Below are 20,432 nucleotides of genomic sequence, written 5' to 3' on the forward strand. Positions count from 1 at the left end.
TCTCTCTACCACGTGGGCCCTGGGGGCTGGCCTCAGCTTGGCAGACTTAGCAGAAATGCCTTTACTAACTCAGCCAGCTTGTTGGCCCACAAGCCTACTTTTAAAATAAGTATACAGTTGAGTTGGGGATTTAGCTCAGTGGTAGAGCGCTTGCCTAGCAAGCACAAGGCCCTGGGTTCGGTCCCCAGCTCCGAAAAAAAAAAAAAATAATAAGTATACAGTTACAAGATATAATTGTAAAAATAAAGACTTTTTCATTAGAAAATAACAAGAAGCTATTCTGCACCTTATTGTTAAACTCATCTCAGGAACACGAACCGTAACTGAGATTCTCTGTTAAGTGGGTTAATGCTGGTCTTTAATTCTTTATCTCTATTCTCTGAGGCCAAGCATATTTTAGAATTTATACTTTTCTAAATTTTTAGAAAAGAACAGAAATGGTATCAGGAAAGATGGTGGAATAGGAAACTGGAGAAACTGTCCTTTCACCTAAACAAACTAAGGCAAGAGGAGGCAACAAGCTCAGAACTCAGCTCTAGAGAGGTGAGCATCCAGCCGAGGCTGTGAGTCAGTTCCAGCATTTCCATAGGAGCGTCTAGTAACCTTAGGCCTCCTGTGGATAGTTCTAGGGACCATGCCATCCTTCCTGAGGTACCCTACTGGTGCAATGCTGAGAGAAACATGAGGCCTCGAGCTCTGGCCTGCCCCACGCCTCACTGAGGGCAGGAGGAGCCAGACTGATGCTCCCATGTCCTTTCCAGAGAGGCTTGTTGAAAGAATTCAGAGACAAAGCAGCTCATGAGGGTCAAAATGGCTAACCAGAAGTGCCCAGCACTCGCCTGCTTCTCCACAAAGAACTAAAGCAACATGCACATGGCTGCTCTCCAAGGTGAGCAACCAACACAAGAACAGCAGGAGAAAATGGAGCCCTGGGCCAGGCCGGTGAGGTCGCTCAGTGTGTGGGGTAAGTTTGACCCCAGGACTCACCCAGTAGAAAGAAAAAACCAATCTTGAATGTTGTCATGCATTCCCATGTAACTAACACACACACACACACACACACACACACACACACATTTTGTTTTGTTTTTGAGACAGGGTTTCTCTGTGTACCACTGGAACTCACTTTGTAGACCAGGCTGGCTGGCCTTGAACTCAGAGAGCTACCAGCCTCTGTCTCCTAAGTACTGGGATTAAGGGCTTATACCACCACACCCAGCAGTAAATGTAAATTTATATATTCTTTAAAAACAGAAACCTTGTAAACTGTAGACATCTAGGGCAATGGTATAACAAAACCAAAATACCCTCATGTGTTACCCAGTTCCACAGACAAGGACTCTGTTCTGCAGGGATGGGAGCATTAAAGAGAGTCCTAGCAAACTCGAGCACACAGATGTTCCCAGCACTATCTGTTGGCAAGTTCCAGTTCTCATGGGTTTACAATCACAAGATAAACTGAAATCTGCACTGTAGTCTTGCTTTGGAAAAGAATTTCCTATCTCCCAGGGAGCTGGGATCTGAAATTAAACTGCTCTGTGGGTCAGAAATCCACGCATATTCTCATATCTGTTCTACACTAGCACAGAAAATAAGGTAAGGAAACAGACTTAGCCCAAAAAAGTAGGCTGCCTCAAACCCACAAAATGCCCACACTGTAGGAGTTGGGTGTTTAGACAGAAGAGACGTGCAAGGCATCGTCCCAACCCCAACACACCGATAGACGACAGAAGTTTGCCCTCTACAACCTTTGGAATGACCAATGGCATATAGATTCGTGCCAGTGTGAAGACTGAAGGCACCACCCTTACGGCCATCTCCCACCTGGCACTATCAGTCCTGTCTAGCCAAACAGGCAAAGCTCTCTGAAGCTGCAATGCCCTGAGGGCGCTGGGGTGTAAGCAGCACTCGGCTGTCGTCCCACCCCAAGGGCAGGCACACAGCTTACATGCATCTAAAAGGAAACTACATGTACTAGCATTTAGCTTCTGCTCACTGCAGTCAAGAAGTAAGTCAGACAGAGACCACTACAGAAAAGCACAGCTAATCAAAATGCAGAATCGTGGACTCCGGTCCCAGTGGACACATCTACAAAGCACTCTAGCAGCCAATGCTCAGGGACATTGTAGAAGAGACTGCAAGAGCAGAGGACCAGGGAGTCTGCTGTGAGACTGTGTGTCCTAACAATGTAAGAAGCTCAGTAACTTAACTGCCGAGAGCATGAGCTGGACAAGGATGATCCTCAGAAAAGCACACCAGTTAGTTATCCAATACCAAATGGTCAGCCCTGAAAACCCACATACAAGGAGCATTACACAGACTGAGCGAGTGGGTTGCATTTAGGAATGCACATGTACATACATACACATATATGAATGTAATAACAATGAAAAAAGAGGTCATGAATTTAAAAGAGAGCAAGGGGGGGTGTGGAAGTGTTTGGTGGAGGAGAGAAAGGGAAGGGAGAAATGTTATAATTAGGTTATAATCTCTAAAACAGAGTAAATGAGTGAGAAGAATGCAAACTACCCCTAGGTTAAAACATACCTTTGTCTCTGGGTTAATCCATACACCAATTGAACCTAACTGCCTCACAGAGAACACTACCCAGCTGTAAAAGGTGTGTCCTTCTCAACTATGAATAGTGCATTCCTGCCGTAGCGGACCATCTGTAGGCCACGCAATCTGAGACAAGTGACATCATGCAGTACCTCCTCTAGCCAGAGCAGAGCAAAACCAAGCAAGCATACGGGAAGGCACAGCTCTGAGGGTGTCTGTTTGGTTGGTTTGGGGGTTTCGTTTCTGCTTGTTTATTAGGTGCATGGGATTGATAGAGCCTTATTCTGTCATTCTGTTACCCACAGTAACCTCACATCTGTGGCATCCTCCTGCCTCAGCTTACTCAGTGATAGGATTACAAGTCTGAGCTACCACCTATTTTAAACTATGTGTTTGCAGTCATTTATGAGTCTAAAGCATCCTTTTTCTTAGAAGGCTCTAAAGGCACATTTTATCTGTATGCATAGGGTCCCAGTCTAAAGTGTCCAGTTTCCTAGATACATAAACAATAATAACAAAATACATTCACGCTCTTAAAATTTTAAATCTGACTGAAATATACACATATATTAAACTACAGAAAAATTAGCGGGTTTTTTTTTTCAGCATAACAGTCTGACCTCCAAATTTGTTTTATGATTGGCTTCAATTTCTAAAACATTCTGTGTAATGAGGGAAAAGGCCATATGAACTTTTAATGCTAAAATCCCATTTTAAACATTGCTTTTATGCATATATGGGAAACAACAAAGGTAGCCAACTGTACCTCAAAAGTAGTTATGTGTTATTGAATGTTGTGCTTACACAGTTCAATTAACTGGCATTTTAAAGTAACGTAAAACAATATACTGCTCCTCTTTATAAAATTTTCTTCCAAAGGATCTTGGAGAAAATAGTGATGAATTGGAAAGCGATACAAAGTATCTCTGGACAATTCTAATTGTTCTTGGAATACAATAAAAACATGCCAGGGTTTCACACAAGGCTGCTGTAAGCTCAACTCTTCATATAGTAGCATACTTTCATGTTTCTCACTGGACTCAAATTGGGACAATCTTAAGAGATGAGCTCGCTGTGATTACACAGTTAATTCAACTGCTGCTGCTGAAGCATAACGGCCCCAACATGCTAGGCACATGCTAGGCACAGGATCATCCAATATTGTTGAATTTAGGAAAAACAACAAAGTAACAGGCCAGGAGAAAAAAATTAAAAACAAATGAACAAAAAACTCAAAAAAATCCAGCAAAGTAAGATCATGATTTGCAAAAAGGGGATACCATAAGATTAATTAAAAAGTTCCACACAAGTTTTAATATTGACAAAAATAAATATTGTTTTCAGTCTTAAGGTACATGTTTTGAAATTCAGAAGCCATAATGTTTATAAGGGACAGGTAATTTTCTAATTTTTTTTCTATTTGGCTCTTATTATAGCAATAATTTTCACATGTTGGATATTTTTAAATAAATGATGGATTTTATTTTAAAAAAATCTCCACACAGATCCTCTGAATTCATGTAGACTATTTCATTAAATTATTCCTGAGTTTGGAGGTACAGCTTTAGTGTTACAGTAACTATAAAATATCAACTGTTTTATCAAAAATATTTATACATAGTAACATTATATTGCTTTTGCCCTCTGTAACTGCCAACCCAAAATGCATAAAATGCATTTAATATAAATGCTAGAGTTTGAGGTGTCTGCGGTCCAGACCACTGTACAAAATGGTGAAATTAAAAAGTCTGCTTATAACTTAGAACATTACAACATATATATATATATGATACAACTTACACACACACAAGATAACTAGATTGATGTAAGTGTACAATGCATGTCATTAAAGGGTTAATCATGTTCATTAATTTTGGAAGATCTGACTAAATATCCTTGAGTGTTTAGACTTGGGAAATGTGCAGCTAACACAATGTCTTGGTTCCAGCTGATCGGAAGTCGTCACTCTTAATATTAAATAAATGCTGATGTTCTGAGCCACCACACCCAGCTTTTTGGTTTGTTTATTTTATTTATTTTTTTTTTTGCAGTACTGGAGACTGAACTCACAGCCTCATGTCTGTATATTCAACCACTGACCAGTTTTGACTATATTGGGAGACTCAAAAATTAAATAAGAGAGAAAGGTGAGAGTAGGTGCTGCCTAGACAGAGAATCAGACAGGCAGAAGAAAATACTACATGAAGTTAAAAACAAGAGAGAATGTGGCCATGACACCACAGAAGCAGAGACTTCAGTGATACTCGGGCCAACCAAGGACCACCAGGAACTGCCTGCCTCAGTCACCAGAAGGTGGGTGGGTAACAAAGATCAGCTGGAGGTCTGGACTTCAGCCATCCAGCTTCTAGAAACATGAATTTCTATTGGTACCCAAGTAAGTCACAGAGCTTTGTTACAACAAGCTGGGAATGACTATGACCAGCCAGTCGCCACTGGATTCAGAACTACAAACTGATTTATGAATTTCAACTTATCTTACCACTAAAAACTCCCTTTAATGTATGTGGCTAAACTGGGTCATTTTGTATAATTAAAGTTTTGAGATAGGTCCTCACGTAATCCAGGCTGGTCTTGAATGCACTGTATAGTTGAGGGTAACCTTGAACTTCGGATCCTCCTACCTTCAACTCCCAAATCTTGGGGGTGTAGGAGAGTGACACCACACCTCAAGTTCATGGGTGCTGGGGACCCAAACGTATGACTCCTCACGCATGCACGGTAAGCATTCTAGCAACTAAGCGATATTCCCATAACTAAAAGTACATTGATAACAAAAATGTGTCCTCTTCATTTATATTTGTTACAAGTGATCAAACTTTGAACATAGTCTTAATGAAACAATTAAATCATTGTATTTTCTCTTTTCATAAATGAAAACTTACCTCAGTTTTTCCAAGGCACTTTCTCGTTCAATACGAAGTTTAGCTAAAGATGTGTTCTCAGCTTTAAATTTTTCTATTTCTGATTCCAGTTCAATAACTTTCTCTCTTAAGACCTGAGATCGAACACTGTCACCTATAAAACAGATCATATATTCAACAGCCTTTACAACAAAACACTAGCCATCTATGAATGTAACAGTCAAGGTTTGCCGCTGGCCTGTATAGATTTGGGAGTTGAAGGTAGGAGGATCAGAAGTTCAAGGTTACCCTCAACTATACAGTGCATTCAGACAGCAGGAGGGAACAAAGAGCAGGGCTTTCTAAAAGCAAACAATTAACCTTAAGAAAGAATCAAGGCTGGGCCGCTGAGTGCCTGCAATCCCAGCACTCAGGAGGCAGAGGCAGAAGGATTACTCTAAGTTCAAAGGCAGCCTGGTCTACATAGTGAGTTTCAGACCAACAAAGGACTAATATTATAGGTAAAAAGAAAGTTTAACTCAGATCCTTTAAAACAGACAAGTATTGAAAATGAATTGATTCGCATGAGATCTGAAGAGCTAATCAACACCCAAACCAAATGTAAACAAAAGAAACACCAGCTGGACATGGGGACACGGTTGTGATCCTAGCACTCTGGAAATTAAGGGGAAAGATTCCAAGTTCAAAGGCAACATGAGGTACACAGCAAGCCCAGGCCAGCTACTGAATTGGTCATCATCCTATCTCTAATATACATGTGCGCGCGCGCACACACACACACACACACACACACACACACACACACACACACACACACGCACACACAGGAGGCGCAGGGTTTGCAATTTTTTTTCTTATTAAATTTGCTATTCAAAAAGTAAATAGCTCAAGTTTTTTGTAAATATTTTTATCATTTAAAATTATACGTACATATGTGTCTGCATGTAGATATACATGTGAGTGTGGTGCCCAGAGGCACCTGGAGCTGGAGTTACAAACAGTTGTGTGCCACATATGGGTGCTGAGAACTGCATCTGGGTTCTCTGTGAGAACGGCAGTGTCCGTAACTGTGAGCCACCTCTCTGGTTCACCCTGGAGCTCAACAATCCTAATGTGGCTGTTGCTCAGTCCTGCCCTCCTGAAAACTGCATCGGGTCTACATAACGGGATAAAAGCATGTGCTATGTGGAACACTGTAATACATGTCAGTGTCACAACAAAAGCAACAGGAAAAGTGTCTACAAAGGAAACCCCAAAAATGGTATGGAATTTACCTTAGGAAATTTTAATTATAAATGTTTTTGCTTTGTTACATTTCAAGCATTCGAATTTCCTGCATATTTGAGTTAATGTGTTAGAGCACTCTTAAAATGTCACCTTCAACGAAGAGCTGGAGGAGATGATGTGGCTAGCAAGAGCGCTCGCTGCCCTTCCAGAGGATCTGACCTGGTTCCCAGCCTCATGCAGGGGGTTAACAAACCACACACACACACACACACACACACACACACACACACACACACACACATACACACACACACAAACTCTTTTGTATCTTAAATAAGTCATAGAAAATTGCTCTAAGAAGCAGCAATGATATTTTAATACATGCGTACATACATACATTTATTTTTCTACATTAAAATTATTTCAGAATGCATAAATGCAATGAATGGTAATGTTAATACCATCATGAAAGGTCTAGGGAAGGAAAAAATATAATTGTATAGCAGAAACACACATACTTACACACACACACTCCACACCTTATCAACAATGAATTTCTCAGTTTCAGTTCCTAATCGTCAACTACAAACCACATGTATTTAATAGAAAATTCCAGAAGTTATTTTCAATTGCATTCCACTCTAGGTAGCAGCACAGTATCACACTGAAGTCCTTTTGGCCAGCATATATCCACGTAACTCACAGTCACTCATTCCACATCAGGTTATCAGATCCACTGCTGCAGAACTGCAGTGTTCATATTTAACCCTTAATGCCCCTAAGGACACGAGTGGGGTGCTGGCAATCTGTGTCAAAGATAAAGTGCATAAGTAGGTGCACAGTAAAACGACAGCAGTGTAGTGGCACAGCCCTGCCACGTTTTCTCATGCCTTGACTTACCTGGTGGTTGATCTTGACTCAGGCTTAACTTGGGTTCATTTTCTACGTGTGAATCTAATTTTGGCTTTGGTTTCAAAGAAGGGAAGAATTTTACCATCAAGTCAGATGGAGGAGGACTTACGCTCCTGTCAGACTTGCTGAAGTCTTCTCCCTTCTTGACTGGTGCAATCTTCCTTTTTATTGTTTTGTCCAGAACACATCCTTCACTTGTACTGTGGCAGTGTGTCTGGGAAGTACCAGACATGGCTTCCTCTCTGGGAACAACACCATGTTCATGTGGATTCTCCTCAAGGTCTGCCCAAGATCTTTCATCATCGAAGTCGACTTTACTCCCGTCGTGAGAGGAGGGCAGTCTCAGCGGCTCCAATACTTGACTGCTCAGACTTTCAACTGTGACAGACTCGTCACTGCTACACTCTTTATCAGACAGATCCAGGTCTGCGTCTCTCCACTGATCTTCTTGAGCCCCGGTGTCCCGAGAAGGTCCTTTGGCGTCACAGACTTGTGGACTATCCTCTCTGTTGCTGAAGACCCTGTCCTCAGCCTCGGTGGACGGTTTGATGGTAATGTCATGCTCCTCAGACTCAGAGCTACTGTCGCTGTTGGCAACGTCACCATCCCCTGCATCCCATCGGCCCTGGTTCTCAGAAGTGCTGTTTTGGAAGGCTTTCTTACTAAGTTTACAGGACAGTTCCCTCAAGCCAGGTGACCCTGAACCCCGAGACAAGAGCATGGCCTCAAACTCACTCTCATCCTCATGTGCAACACTGGGGCGGGGAACCTCACTGTGGTTACTCTGCCCCCAAGGATCTGCCTGCTGTGCCTTCTGGGGCTGCACAGCTTTGACAGGGGTGGAAGACAGCCTGTGACCTTCATAGATCTGTTGGTCCCTTTCTAAGATTTTCAGAACAAAAGAGGAATTACTAGAAAATGATATTTCATCAGCAGCCCGTTCCAAAAATAAAAATTCATCTAGTTCCAAGTTTTCCTTTTCTTTTTCTCTCTCCCAATTCTCTAATTTTTTCTGAAGAGAAATATCAAGGGAAGATTCTGTCTGTCTATCTGTCTCAGGTACCAAACTCCTGGAGACCACACAGCCAACCGGCCCTGTGGAAAGAGGAAGTCTGTCTCTCCCCTGTGTCTTATTCCACACCTTGCAGCCAGCACCCCAGGGCTTTATGTACGCAGGTACATTTTCCTTATTATTGGTGGGCACATTTCTCTCTAATTTGACCTGGGGTCTAAATTGTCCATCACATTTCTTCCCCGTCTGTACTTTCCGTCCCGGCGGGGATAGACTGTCCCTCCTATTGGTCTTGGTCACTTTGGGTTTCTGCCTGAGTGAGGCCGAGCCAGCCTTGGACCTAGCTTTACTGTCCTTTTTAACAGAGGTGGTGTCTGCACACAGGTCCCTGTTTATGAGCGCGGTTTTCCTCTGCAAGTGCTGTCTGTCTACTTTAGGCACAGACTGCTGCTCTGACGGGCTCTGGGTACTCGCTAGCTTGCTTTCTTTCCCCTTCTGAAATTTACATTTAGCATTAGTAAACCTCGCTAAACCTTCTCCTCGTTTTAAAAATGGCTGCTTGGGTTTCATTTTCGTTAGTAATGGTCCTTCTGCTTCCTAAAATAAAAGGACAAAACCTAATTAATTCACATACATGAGCCATCTCAGTCATTTCCAAAGCTGGCCTCCCTGAAGACAGAGAGCTGTGACAACAGCGCTCGGCTCACCTGCAGCTGCTTCTGTCTCAGTTCTCGCTCTTCCAGTCGGATCTGCTCCTCTAAGTAGTCCTCGAATGTCTGCTGCTTCTCTCTAATGGCAGCTTTGATTGGCCTAGTCATAAAAACCAAGACATGAACACTCAACTTACAGGGTGAGTGTTTATACTCAGTGTGACAGTCAGCCTACCTCAGCCTACTCTATCCACTAACGCTTTCCAGGGCCAGGGGCCAGGTCAGAGTTTAACAGCAGAGCGCAGGCTTTGCATGTCCTAGACCCTGCCATCTCCAGAACAGAAGAGAAAGAGCAGGTACGCTAATAACTATGTTAGCCATCCTAGCACTCAAGGCACTAAAGCAGTCGAGGCCAGGCAGAGCTACACTGAGACTCTGTCTCAAAACAAAACAGGGCAGGTAGAGGTGCCTGCTATGCAAGCCTTGAGAGCCAAGTTCAAAACCCAGAGCCTACAATGAAGAACCGATACCCACAACCTCTCCTATGACCTACATGCACTGTGGCACACATGTGCCTGCCCATGCATGCACAGAGCAGAAAGAAAATAAAATTGAAATAAAGTAAGCAAAAAGACCTCTATTTACCTTCCCCTTTGAAAACCTAATGACATCTACAACCCGACTCTAGCCCCACAAAATACAGAACTACGTAACTCCACATAGGACTTGGCACTAAAGAACCCTCCCGAGCTCCACCCACTGACTGCAGACATATTCACTGCATAAAGTGACATAGTTGTTATTTAACCTTAAACATTAATAAATAACATTAAGTATATATTTGTAAATTTTTTTTCCTTTTGTTTTTTTTCGGAGCTGGGGACCGAACCCAGGGCCTTGCACTTGCTAGGCAAGCGCTCTACCACTGAGCTAAATCCCCAACCCCCATATATTTGTAAATTAAGAAAGGTTGTCAAGTAAAGCCATAATCAGAAGTTATCTGGCCTATAATATATATGTGAGAAATTCAAAGATATAAAAGAATAAACTAAAAATACTTTTTCTTTGAAATACTTTTCGGTTTTGGTTTTGAAGACACGGTTTCTCTGTGTAGGTAGCCCTGGCCACCTGGAGCTTGCTGTACAGACCAGGCCAGGCTAGAACTCATTAGAGATCGTCTGCTCTGCCTCCAGGGTGCTGGGTCAAAGGCGAGCGCCACCACTGCCCAGCTGAGATAACATTTCTTAATTCCTCTAACTTTAACTAACAGTGTGCATATAATGTGTAACCAACACCAAATGTTAAATTCCAACATCCGGTTTTCCTTTCTCTGTGACTATTTAACTATAAGGCAACATTTTTTTAAATAGGAGGGGGCGCATCAGGTCGCCCTGTGTATCCCAGGCTGTCTTCAGGTTTTGCTGTGTGGCTTCAGTGCTAGGATTGCAGGCCTGAGCCACAAGGCCTGGCGGGAGGTGTTTGCTTGTGAGATAGGAAACTCCTCACAAAGTTCTTCCTGTACAACGTCACAACTACTTCAACTGTCCTTAGTCCCCAACCACTGCCCCTTGCTTAAGAGTACGCAATGGGGGGGCTGGGGATTTAGCTCAGTGGTAGAGCGCTTACCTAGGAAGCGCAAGGCCCTGGGTTCGGTCCCCAGCTCCGAAAAAAAAGAACCAAAAAAAAAAAAAAAAAAAAAAAAAGAGTACGCAATGTGTTACGTCATCAACCTGATGCTCTGAGGAGAAACAAGAGAGCACAGATCTCTCCATCATGGTGCTCAGTAAGGAAAACACCACGTGGTTCATTTCTTACTTTAGTACTTAGAGTATGAGCCGTACCTCTCTTCAATATTAACCACTCCTGAGGAATCTCTACTTCTTTGTAAGTTCACATCCTTCCCTTCCTGGCTCTTCCCCATCTTCTTTTCCCAGCATGGCAAAGCACCTTCCCCTAGAATAAAAATTAGGGACAACTTAGTTCAAAACCTGCAGAATAAAGTTTTAAGACGTAAGACGATCACAAGTTACTAAAATATTTAATTAAATGTGGTACATACGGCCTTGGATTTAGCCTAATATAGATCACTTGCCCAGAACACAAGCCTTAAATTTGATCTCCAGCACCACAAAAACAAAAAGAAAGAATTTAAAATAGCCAAGTAGGCTGACATATATCTCTAATCCCAGCACCTGGGAGGCAGAGACAGGAAGACAGCCATAAATTCAATGCCAGCCAAGACTATATAGTAAGAACCTATCTCAAAAAACAAACAAAAAGAAAAAGAAAAGGAAGAAAATATTTACACCAAAAAAAATTAGAAAACTTAAGGATTTTAAGAAAGAAAAATTATGAAACTACAATTAAGATAATTAAGATACATGACATTCTTCCAGAAACTGTCTTTTAAAAGTAAGTATTGAAGTCTGCCCCCCCAGTATAGCTGCAGCCATTTTGTTCCATGCCTACCAGTCATTCGATGTTGTTACTGACACAGAAAAATAGCTTTGACTCAGAACAGGGTCCAGCTTACCACATACCCTGTTATGTTCTGAGGTTTGTTAATCTTATAATTCCACAACTGGGGCTGGAGAGATGGCTCAGCGGTTAAGAGCACTGACTGCTCTTCCAGAGGTCCTGAGTTCAAATCCCAGCAACCACATGGTGGCTCACAACCATCTGTAATGGGATCTGATGCCCTCTTCTGGTGTGTCTGAAGACAGCTACAGCGTACTCATACATAAAATAAATAAATTTTTAGAAAAAAATCCACAACTGTAAGCTTGTAAGCTCTATTTCGGACCAATTGGAGGAAAGGTCAGTTAGAACTGTTCTGTGCAGCTAGCCAAAACAGCTTGAGTCAGAGCCGACCACTGGGCAGAGCTTCCCGCACCTGCACATGAGCTCATTGTGGGTTTTCCTTTAGAAAATGGCCCTAAGAAATATCCGGAGCCCACAGTCAGCTCCTGAGTCTGGTCTGTGGTCCTGATCAATCAGTCTTGGGATGTATGTTCAATAAACCAACCCTGTTTAACTGATATGACTGTCTGAGTGTTTTTGTAGTGATTCCAAGACCTCAACATTAAGCATATTGCTGGTCGTGCGTGGTGCATATATCTGATCCTAGCACTCAGGAGGCAGAGGCAGTCAGACTTCTGAGTTCAAGGCCAGCCTAGTCTACAGGACCAGGACAGCCAGGGCTACAGAGAGAAACCCTGTCTCAAAAAACAACAACAATGAAGTAGGGATGTTTTAAAGTTACAACAACCAAATGCGATGCAAAATTTTGATTGGATCCTCATTTTTTAAAAAACACTTTAGGGGGCTAGAAAGATGGCTCTTCAGTTAAAAGCACTTCCTGCTCTTGCAGAAAACCTGGGTTTGGTTTCAGTACCCACGCAGCAGCTCATAACGTCCTGTAAATTGGGTGATCCAGTTCTGAGGGATCCAATGCCCTCTTTTGGCTTCCTCGGGCACTGGGTCTGTGTATATATGTTTATATATGGCAGCTACATATATATACAAACAAATACACATATGAAATACAAGTTTTTTTTTTTAAACTGTAAAAGATCATTTTAGGGTAAATAGAAGAAATTCCTAAAATAGGCTTCAATATTAACATCCTTATATATAATAAAAGTATAACTATAAAGACATTCTAATTTGTACGTAATATATAATAAAATACTTCAAATAGAGCTATGATGCCTGAATACCACCTACAATAAAATGTTCAACAGATAGACACACACACACACGCATACATATAGCCAGATTCATATATACATATATACATATTCCTGTATATAGCAACAATGTAAATATGCAACATATTAACCCCATAATCAGTGATCTTTCCATTCTTCTGGGTATTTGAAATTGTCCAAAATAAAAAGAACCTGCACTGTGTAAAAAGAAGGAAAGGAGCCAGCGGGATGGCACACACCTTTAATCCCAACACTGGAGACCAAGGCAATGAGTTCGAGGCCAGCCTGGTCTACACAGTGAGGTCCAGGACAGCCAGAGCCATAGAAAAACCCTGCCTCAAACAAACAAAGAAGAAAGAAAGGGCTTTTGACTTTCCCATATCACTGGCTTCCTCTAAGTTGGAAAGAATGCATGAGGCAAAAGGAGTTCTAATTCTAAATCCTGAAGAGTGGCTCTCTTTACTGTGCTGTCTTTCTGTAGCTTTAATTACAAAACATTCATGAAACATATCCAATTTAAATTGTAGAAATACTGAAAATAACTGACTCTCTATAAGAAGTATTAAATAGATGTATTGTGTGATGGTTATTCTAATGACGATTATAGAGCATAAGAATTTTCAAAAAAAAAAAAGAATTTTCCAAGTTAAATAGAAAAAGTACACAGTATCATATGATATTCATAATTACAAAACTGCAAAGAAAGGGAAGGGGGACAAGAAGCATGGCTGTTTTGTTTTAAAGATTGGCTGGACTGAGGAGACGGCTCAATGATTAAGCTCTCGCCATGTTAGCATGAGGACTGGAATCTGGAGCTCCAGAGTCGCCTTAAGTGCTGGGTGGGAACAGTGACAAGCTTAATAATTCTAGCCTCAGTAGGCAGACAGCTGATCCGCAGAGCAGGACCGGACACGCTGGAGAATCTGACTGAGACTGAGACCTAATCAATAATATGGTCAAGAGTAATTGGGATGATTCCCAACATCAACACTGGGCCTCCACATGGATATGCACACACACATACATGCATGGGCGTTAAAATGGAAAAGAAAAAAAGATTAGCTAGACGAGTGAAACACTGTGGTAGAGCACTGATCTAGCATGTGTAATGTTCTACATTCTATCCCCAGCCTGCCTGCCCTGTCTGTCTCTCTTACACACACACACACACACATACACACACATATAGAAAAGAGAAGGAAGGGAACATACATCAGAAAAGCCAGGTAGCTCAGGAGTCTGTTACCACCAAACAGGAGACCGACCCCCTGGCAGGTAGGAATGTGTCTCTTGCTGGGGACACAGCAGCACTGTGAGGACAAACTTGCAGCTGGTCCGCTCACCTGCCACAGCTATCACAAAGACTTTTTAACAGCCCCAAATTCTCAAAAACACTTGATGCAGAACTCACTGCCTCCCTCTTTGAAGACGCCACGCTATCTGTGAAGTCTGAGGTAGGAACCAGGACCCAGCTTAGGGTCAGTGCTGGGCAGCATGGGGGATCTTACGACTAAAGCAGCAGAGGATAGGGTACAATGTGAAAGGATGCCCTGGTCCTAGGACAAACCAACAACTCAGTTATGTGACTCACCTGAAGGATGGTTATGGCTTTCCTCCTTTAAATCATTTCTTCTCACATGTGCTTCATGATATTGTGACTCATGAAACAAATCAGAAGCATTTTTTGAAGTTAAAACAGAATCTTGTTGAGTGGCTCTACAGAAGTTACTTTGTTCATCTGGTAGAAGGCTGGAAGCACGGGAGTTGTCTTGGGTTGGATTTGGGTAGCTGGGTGGTGACAGGGTGGCCCTCTCTCCTGAGGCTGAGTCTCCTGGAGAGCGATGCTTCTGGCTCAGCTCATCAGGCAGTAATGAACCTCATAAATGAAAAAACATCAACAAAGCTCAGACCACCCTACAACGCTTTCACTTTTATGCGGTAGAGACCCTTCACCCCACAAAGTAGTTGCCAAGATAACAGAAGTATTTTTCTCCATATTAGTACATCATTTAATGAAAATATAAAACCTTAAAATCCAAAGTAAACAAATGTCACACACTTTAAGGTTAGAGAATATTTATACTACACTTTCTATACAGACTGCAGATGGCATAGTTACAGTACACTGGCTCGGAAGGCGCCATTCCTGGGCCGTCTGTGAAAACACCTTGGCAGCTGCCAGCCCTGTCGTCCAGGACAGGCGGGCACAGGTGCAAAGCCATGCAGTGAGCAGCTATACAAACTATCAGAGCTGCCATTAGGACTGATGACCAGTGACTAATCATCCCTCCTTCAGACCAACCCTGAAACTTTCATGCTGTTGGATAAAGGGATTACTGCTGACTTCTTAGTTTCTAAATGTATGCTGCATTTGTCTATTTTGTTTACGTCAGCTGGGCTGTACGTATCCCTCTGAGCATCACTTCTCAGAGCATGGAAGGCGTACCATGTGCCCTGTCTGCCACACCAGCCCAGGAAATCCTGCTGCCAGCCTCGTTCAGCTGATTGCCTCACCTGAATTTAGAATATAGACACCTGGAGGCTAAAAAGACAGTCCCTGTTGCTGGGATCGGCAGAGCGCTCGCCTGGCATGAACCAGAGAGTCTGTTCTGTCCCCTCACTCCATAAAACCAGACATGGTGGTACATACCTAGAATCTCAGCACACAAGATGAGGGGAAAGGATCTGAAATTCAAAGTCATCTTTAGCCAAATACTGAGCTTAGGACCAGCCAGGGAAATATGTGACCCTGCCTCAAAACACACACGCATGTGTGCACACACACAGAATAACAACACCTACCTATTACACACCCACCTCATCCCCAGCCCACATCTAAAATGAGAAAGGCAGGCAGGGCCCCACACTGTCAGCTTCAACTTTTCATCTTTTGCAGTATTACCTCCCCACACACCCCAGCATGGAAATATTTTTGAATGGCAGACATTGCAGCTGAATCTGAAGAGTTCTTTGATAAAAGATCTCAGGGTAGCCAAGATATGATCTATTATTCATCCCTAAAGATCTTCAAGACCCTGTCAGGAAACCTACCAAGGTAAAATTACTTTTATAAATTATCTATTGGTAAAGAAGGCAACCTAGAGACCTGCTGGAACCTCAGTTCAAGGAGGGGAGCAGTGCTGTCAGCAGCCACAGTTATTACCTTCCCCTTAGAAATGCCACAGCCAAGCCATCACAGAGCCCACAGACGCTACACAGGACGCGGGAGAAGAGCCACCAACTGCCTTACCCATGCGGACCCCACAGGCTACTGGACTGCCAGGTAACACGTACCCCTGTGCAACAGAGGAATGACTGTCACGGGGTAACTGCTTTCTTACTGAGTTTGCAGCCTGCTCCACAGAAGGAAGTGACGTCTAATAACACTGTAAACCTGGTCACGCGCTAGTCTCTGGGGAGGTTCTATGCCACAGGAAAGAAACCAACTAGTATTGTTTTGCTAAATGGCTACTAGAAAAAGGAGAGTGACTTTTTTTTCTCTTTTTTAATGTTTCGAGATTTTTGTCTTGTTTTGTTTTGAGAAATGTTTTTTCTGTAACACAGTCCAAGCTGACCTGGAACTCGCTCCATAGACCAGTCTGGCTTCGAACTCAGAAATCTGCCTGCCTCTCCTCCCAAGAGCTGGAATTAAAAGGATGTGCCACCACAAGGAGGAGAATGCGTTTCCTACAGGCATGTGGACCCTGGTAGGCTGCCGTGTTCCAGTAGATGGCCCCAGACTCTTGGATATACAGGCAGCACTAACTGAACTAATGACCCACGAAGGGTGTGCCAGGTGCAGTGACATGGCGTATGGGAGTAGATATAATCAAAATACAATAAATTCTCAAATAATACCCAATCTAAGGCCAGCCTGGTTATCAAGAAAGTTCTAAGCCAGATGGAGCTATAGAATGAGATCCTGTCTCAAAAAATAGATGTTAAGTAATTTTATTAAATTTTAATTAAATAAAATATATTTAAAGAAAATTTCATATATTTTAAATTTAAATGTTTAATTTTATGAAGCCTCAGTCCGTGAGCAGTGGCACTTACACATAACTCGTGCCTACTGTAAGCCATGAAGGGGCTGTGAGACGGAACTGTAGGCTCCCCTTACACAGGGAACAACACTCTGATTTACAGGAGTGAGGAACAGTCAAACCATGATTATGTAAACCTGTATTTTTGACAGATATTTTCTCAAAAAAGAATAAATGCTGTGACCCCAAAGAAAGCAGTTCACAGTATATGTTGCTAAAGATAAAATTTGATCTTTCAAATAAAAATTGCAATTCTGGAAAGCAGCCCCACAGTGAATCTGGCAGCTGTCGGGGACTGGGTCTAATGCTCTCATTTCATCGGCAATCTGTGTGTCCAAACGCTGAAGGTCCTTGTCCTCAACTGGTTTTTAACTGATCAATAAAGATGCCAGAGGCCAACGGTTGGCAAAGGGAGATGGGTTAGGACCCTTAGGTTTGCATGGGCTAGGACGTGGGCGAGAGGAACAGAGAGAATCACCATGATGCAGTGGGAGACGATCAGACTTAGAGCTGCAGGACAGAAAGCCAACCAGCCATGTGAGATTTTGCGTGGGTGGCTACTGGCCACTTCCCCAACTGGGCCTGGAGTGGCAGGGGAACAGCCTTTGGGATAGCCCAGGCATTTTAAAATTAACTGGCACGTGCGTGCGTGTCTACCATTCATGAGTCCAGACAGCCCCTGGGTGGGTGGCTGGAAGCAGGTAACCGCCGGGAGCACAAAGCAGAACCCATATTTACTGCTGCAGCAGCTTTCTAGTACTGTAAGACATTTAAGATTGGGTTCGTGGTAATATTAAAACATGCGATTTCTGTTGTTGAGATAGCATCTCACTATGTATAGCTGACTGACTGACCTGGAACTCACTATGTAGACCAGGCTGGCCTTGAACTCACAGAGATCAGCCTGCCTCTGCCTCCCAAAGGCTGGGATTAAAGGCTTGAGCCACTACATCCAGCCACATGCAATTTTTTGTATTGTGTGAGATCTGTCAATGTTCTGAAAACCTACAAAACTCATCAAATTACTATTTTCTGGATGACCAATGCATTAAATCATATATATATATATACATACATATATATATATGTATATATATATATATGTGTGTGTGTGTATGTGTGTGTATGTATGTATGTGTATGTGTATGTGTATGTATATGTATATGTATATATATTATAAAACAATTCAAAATGTCTAGATACTCAACTGACTATGAAAAGTTCATTGTATGGTTTTAGATTCGGAACAGCCACTTAAGAAAAGACCACTTGTTTACCACGCAAAGAGGAATATCCACAATTATCTGAGAAGATAGTAAAGTACTCCTTTTCCCTAATAATGTAGCCATATAAAAAATAGAGATTCTTTTCAAATACTTTACACTGAAATAGTATCATCCCAGAGACCAGGTACATGAATCAGCTGACTTCCCTTGATCCAATCAAGACGGAGAGTCTTTTGGGTATCTACAAAAAGTCTTTTGGGTGGAACAGTTACATCTTGTGGTAGATCAGCTCTCAACTTTTTGAGGAATCTCCATACTGCTTTCCAGAATGCAGCCCCCACGGGGACATGACAGACCTTTTAGGAGGTTTAGCCAAGTTAGAAGGAATTAGGTTATTGAGGGTGTCTCTCTCTCTCAGCCATCGGAAAGTGGGCAGCTCCCCTGTTACCTACTCCCACCATAGCACATGAAGCTGCCACAGAGCCCCAGCAACCGGGCTGAAACCTCAGAGCAGGGGGCAAACCAACTGTGCCACTTTCCGCACTGTTTATCTTGGGCTCCCATCACAGCAATGAAGGGCTGACTAAAACTGTAAGCCACTCACTACATATCCTTCACAACAGAAAGAACCTTGGATCATCAATAATTTAAGAGCAGTTGGGGGCTAGTGAGATGGCACAGAGGTTAAGAGCACTGACTGCTCTTCCAGAGGTCCTGAGTTCAACTCCCAGCAACCACATGGTGGCTCACAACCATCTGTAATGGGATCCGATGCCTCTTCTGGTGTGTCTGAAGAAAGTGATGGTATACTCATAAATAAATAATTCTTTAAAAAAAAAAAAAAGTACTAGTTGGTGAGGTGGTTGAAAAGAGGGAAGATAGACAGACAGACATACCAACTGTGACCATAGTCCAGTGAATATACATGTATAAACTACCGCAGTGAAACCCACTATCTTTAATGAAAAGTGAAAATGAAAAGAAATTAAACCTTGTCATTAAAAAAGAAAGAAAAGAAAAAGAGAGGGAAGGAGATAGATTTTTGGGACTTGAAACCGATTCCCTGTGCTGACAGCAACAGCATATGCTTGGCAGGTATAGGGCTCTAGGTCCACTATCCAGCACCACGAAAGTAAGTCAAATTAAGAAAATTCAGAACCCTGTTGTATTCAAGCTAAGTGTCCCAAAGTCAGTGTGGCTCGTTCTCACATTAGTAACTTCAATCTGCTCCTGCCACCCTATCATATCTGTACGATAAAAAGTCATAGCCTTGTATCCAAATCATCTTTAGTGTTTACAGATTCTTCAAAGCAATTATAAACGATTCAATTATGTTAAGATAAGCTAAGTGTGGTGGTGCTCGTGGGAGATAGGGGTAGGCAGAGCTCTGAGTTTGAGGCCTGCCTGGTCTACATAGAGTTCTAGGGCAGGGAAGGCTACGTAATGATAGGACTGTCCCTATCTATATTGTGTGTGCTCACGTGTGTGCGTATAAACAGATATATTAACTTTTATATTGATATAAAGGGTAGAGGCTTTCTATATTTCTCCAAAAAAGCATCCACATTTCTTATGCCCCCAACCCTCTTCCACCTAGCCACATTTGGCACACTCATTTAAAATATTCACACCAATGTCTTCTCCATATTCTCAGTGTCCGGCATAGTAACTGAACAGAGCAGGCCCTTCCTGAATCTCTGAGGTGTGTCTCTTACAGAGTAGTGCCAAAGAGCAAACGCTGCTCCAGATCACTGCTTGTAATTTATGAAACATGATCCATTGACAATGCTATGCTCAGATGACAATGTCCTCAATTATGGCTGGGGACAAAGCCCAATTGGAACAGTATTTGCCTGGCATGCACAAGGCCCCAGGTTCAATCTCCCAGGCTGACGAGACTGAGCGCTGGTGCCCACTGAAATCTCAGACAATGGAAACTCTCGAGACTGCTCACACCAGGGCAGCAGTAAGCACTGGTGTGGAATTTGCTCATCCTGAGTCAGGATCGAGAATGTTTTTGTTACTATGGAGTCTGGTCAGAAAAGCTTTCAAGCCACTGCTCCAGATCAAATTTCACCGTGGTTTTCTCTGGTAAGCTCCTGATGCTTTCTGTTAACAGACAGGCATACAAGAGAAGACTGCCACCTACTACCCTAGGAAACACAGCTCTTCAGTCAGGCAAAATGGTTTCTATGGTTTGACCACCGTGCC

The 20,432-nt window shown here is 42.6% G+C and overlaps 1 protein-coding gene across 21 annotated transcripts in view; it reads right to left on the reverse strand.

Moving 5' to 3' along the window:
- Positions 1–20,432, reverse strand: part of Cpap (centrosome assembly and centriole elongation protein) — a 63,173-nt gene that overhangs the window by 30,777 nt on the left and 11,964 nt on the right. For all 21 annotated transcript variants that reach the window (XR_015638013.1, XR_015638015.1, XR_015638012.1 and 18 more), the window contains 5 exons: positions 14,544–14,828; positions 11,084–11,195; positions 9,300–9,402; positions 7,569–9,189; positions 5,463–5,595 (listed from right to left, as the gene is read on the reverse strand). Coding sequence is in view for 14 of the 21 variants with exons in the window: in XM_087585675.1 (XP_087441801.1) it covers positions 5,463–5,595; positions 7,569–9,189; positions 9,300–9,402; positions 11,084–11,195; positions 14,544–14,828 (2,254 nt within the window). In the remaining 7 variants the exon portion in view is untranslated. The remainder of the gene's footprint in view (positions 1–5,462; positions 5,596–7,568; positions 9,190–9,299; positions 9,403–11,083; positions 11,196–14,543; positions 14,829–20,432) is intronic.

Source organism: Rattus norvegicus, chromosome 15 (assembly GCF_021556685.1).
Source record: "Rattus norvegicus strain SHRSP/BbbUtx chromosome 15, alternate assembly SHRSP_T2T, whole genome shotgun sequence".
In the NCBI taxonomy this organism is placed as follows: Eukaryota; Metazoa; Chordata; class Mammalia; order Rodentia; family Muridae; genus Rattus; species Rattus norvegicus.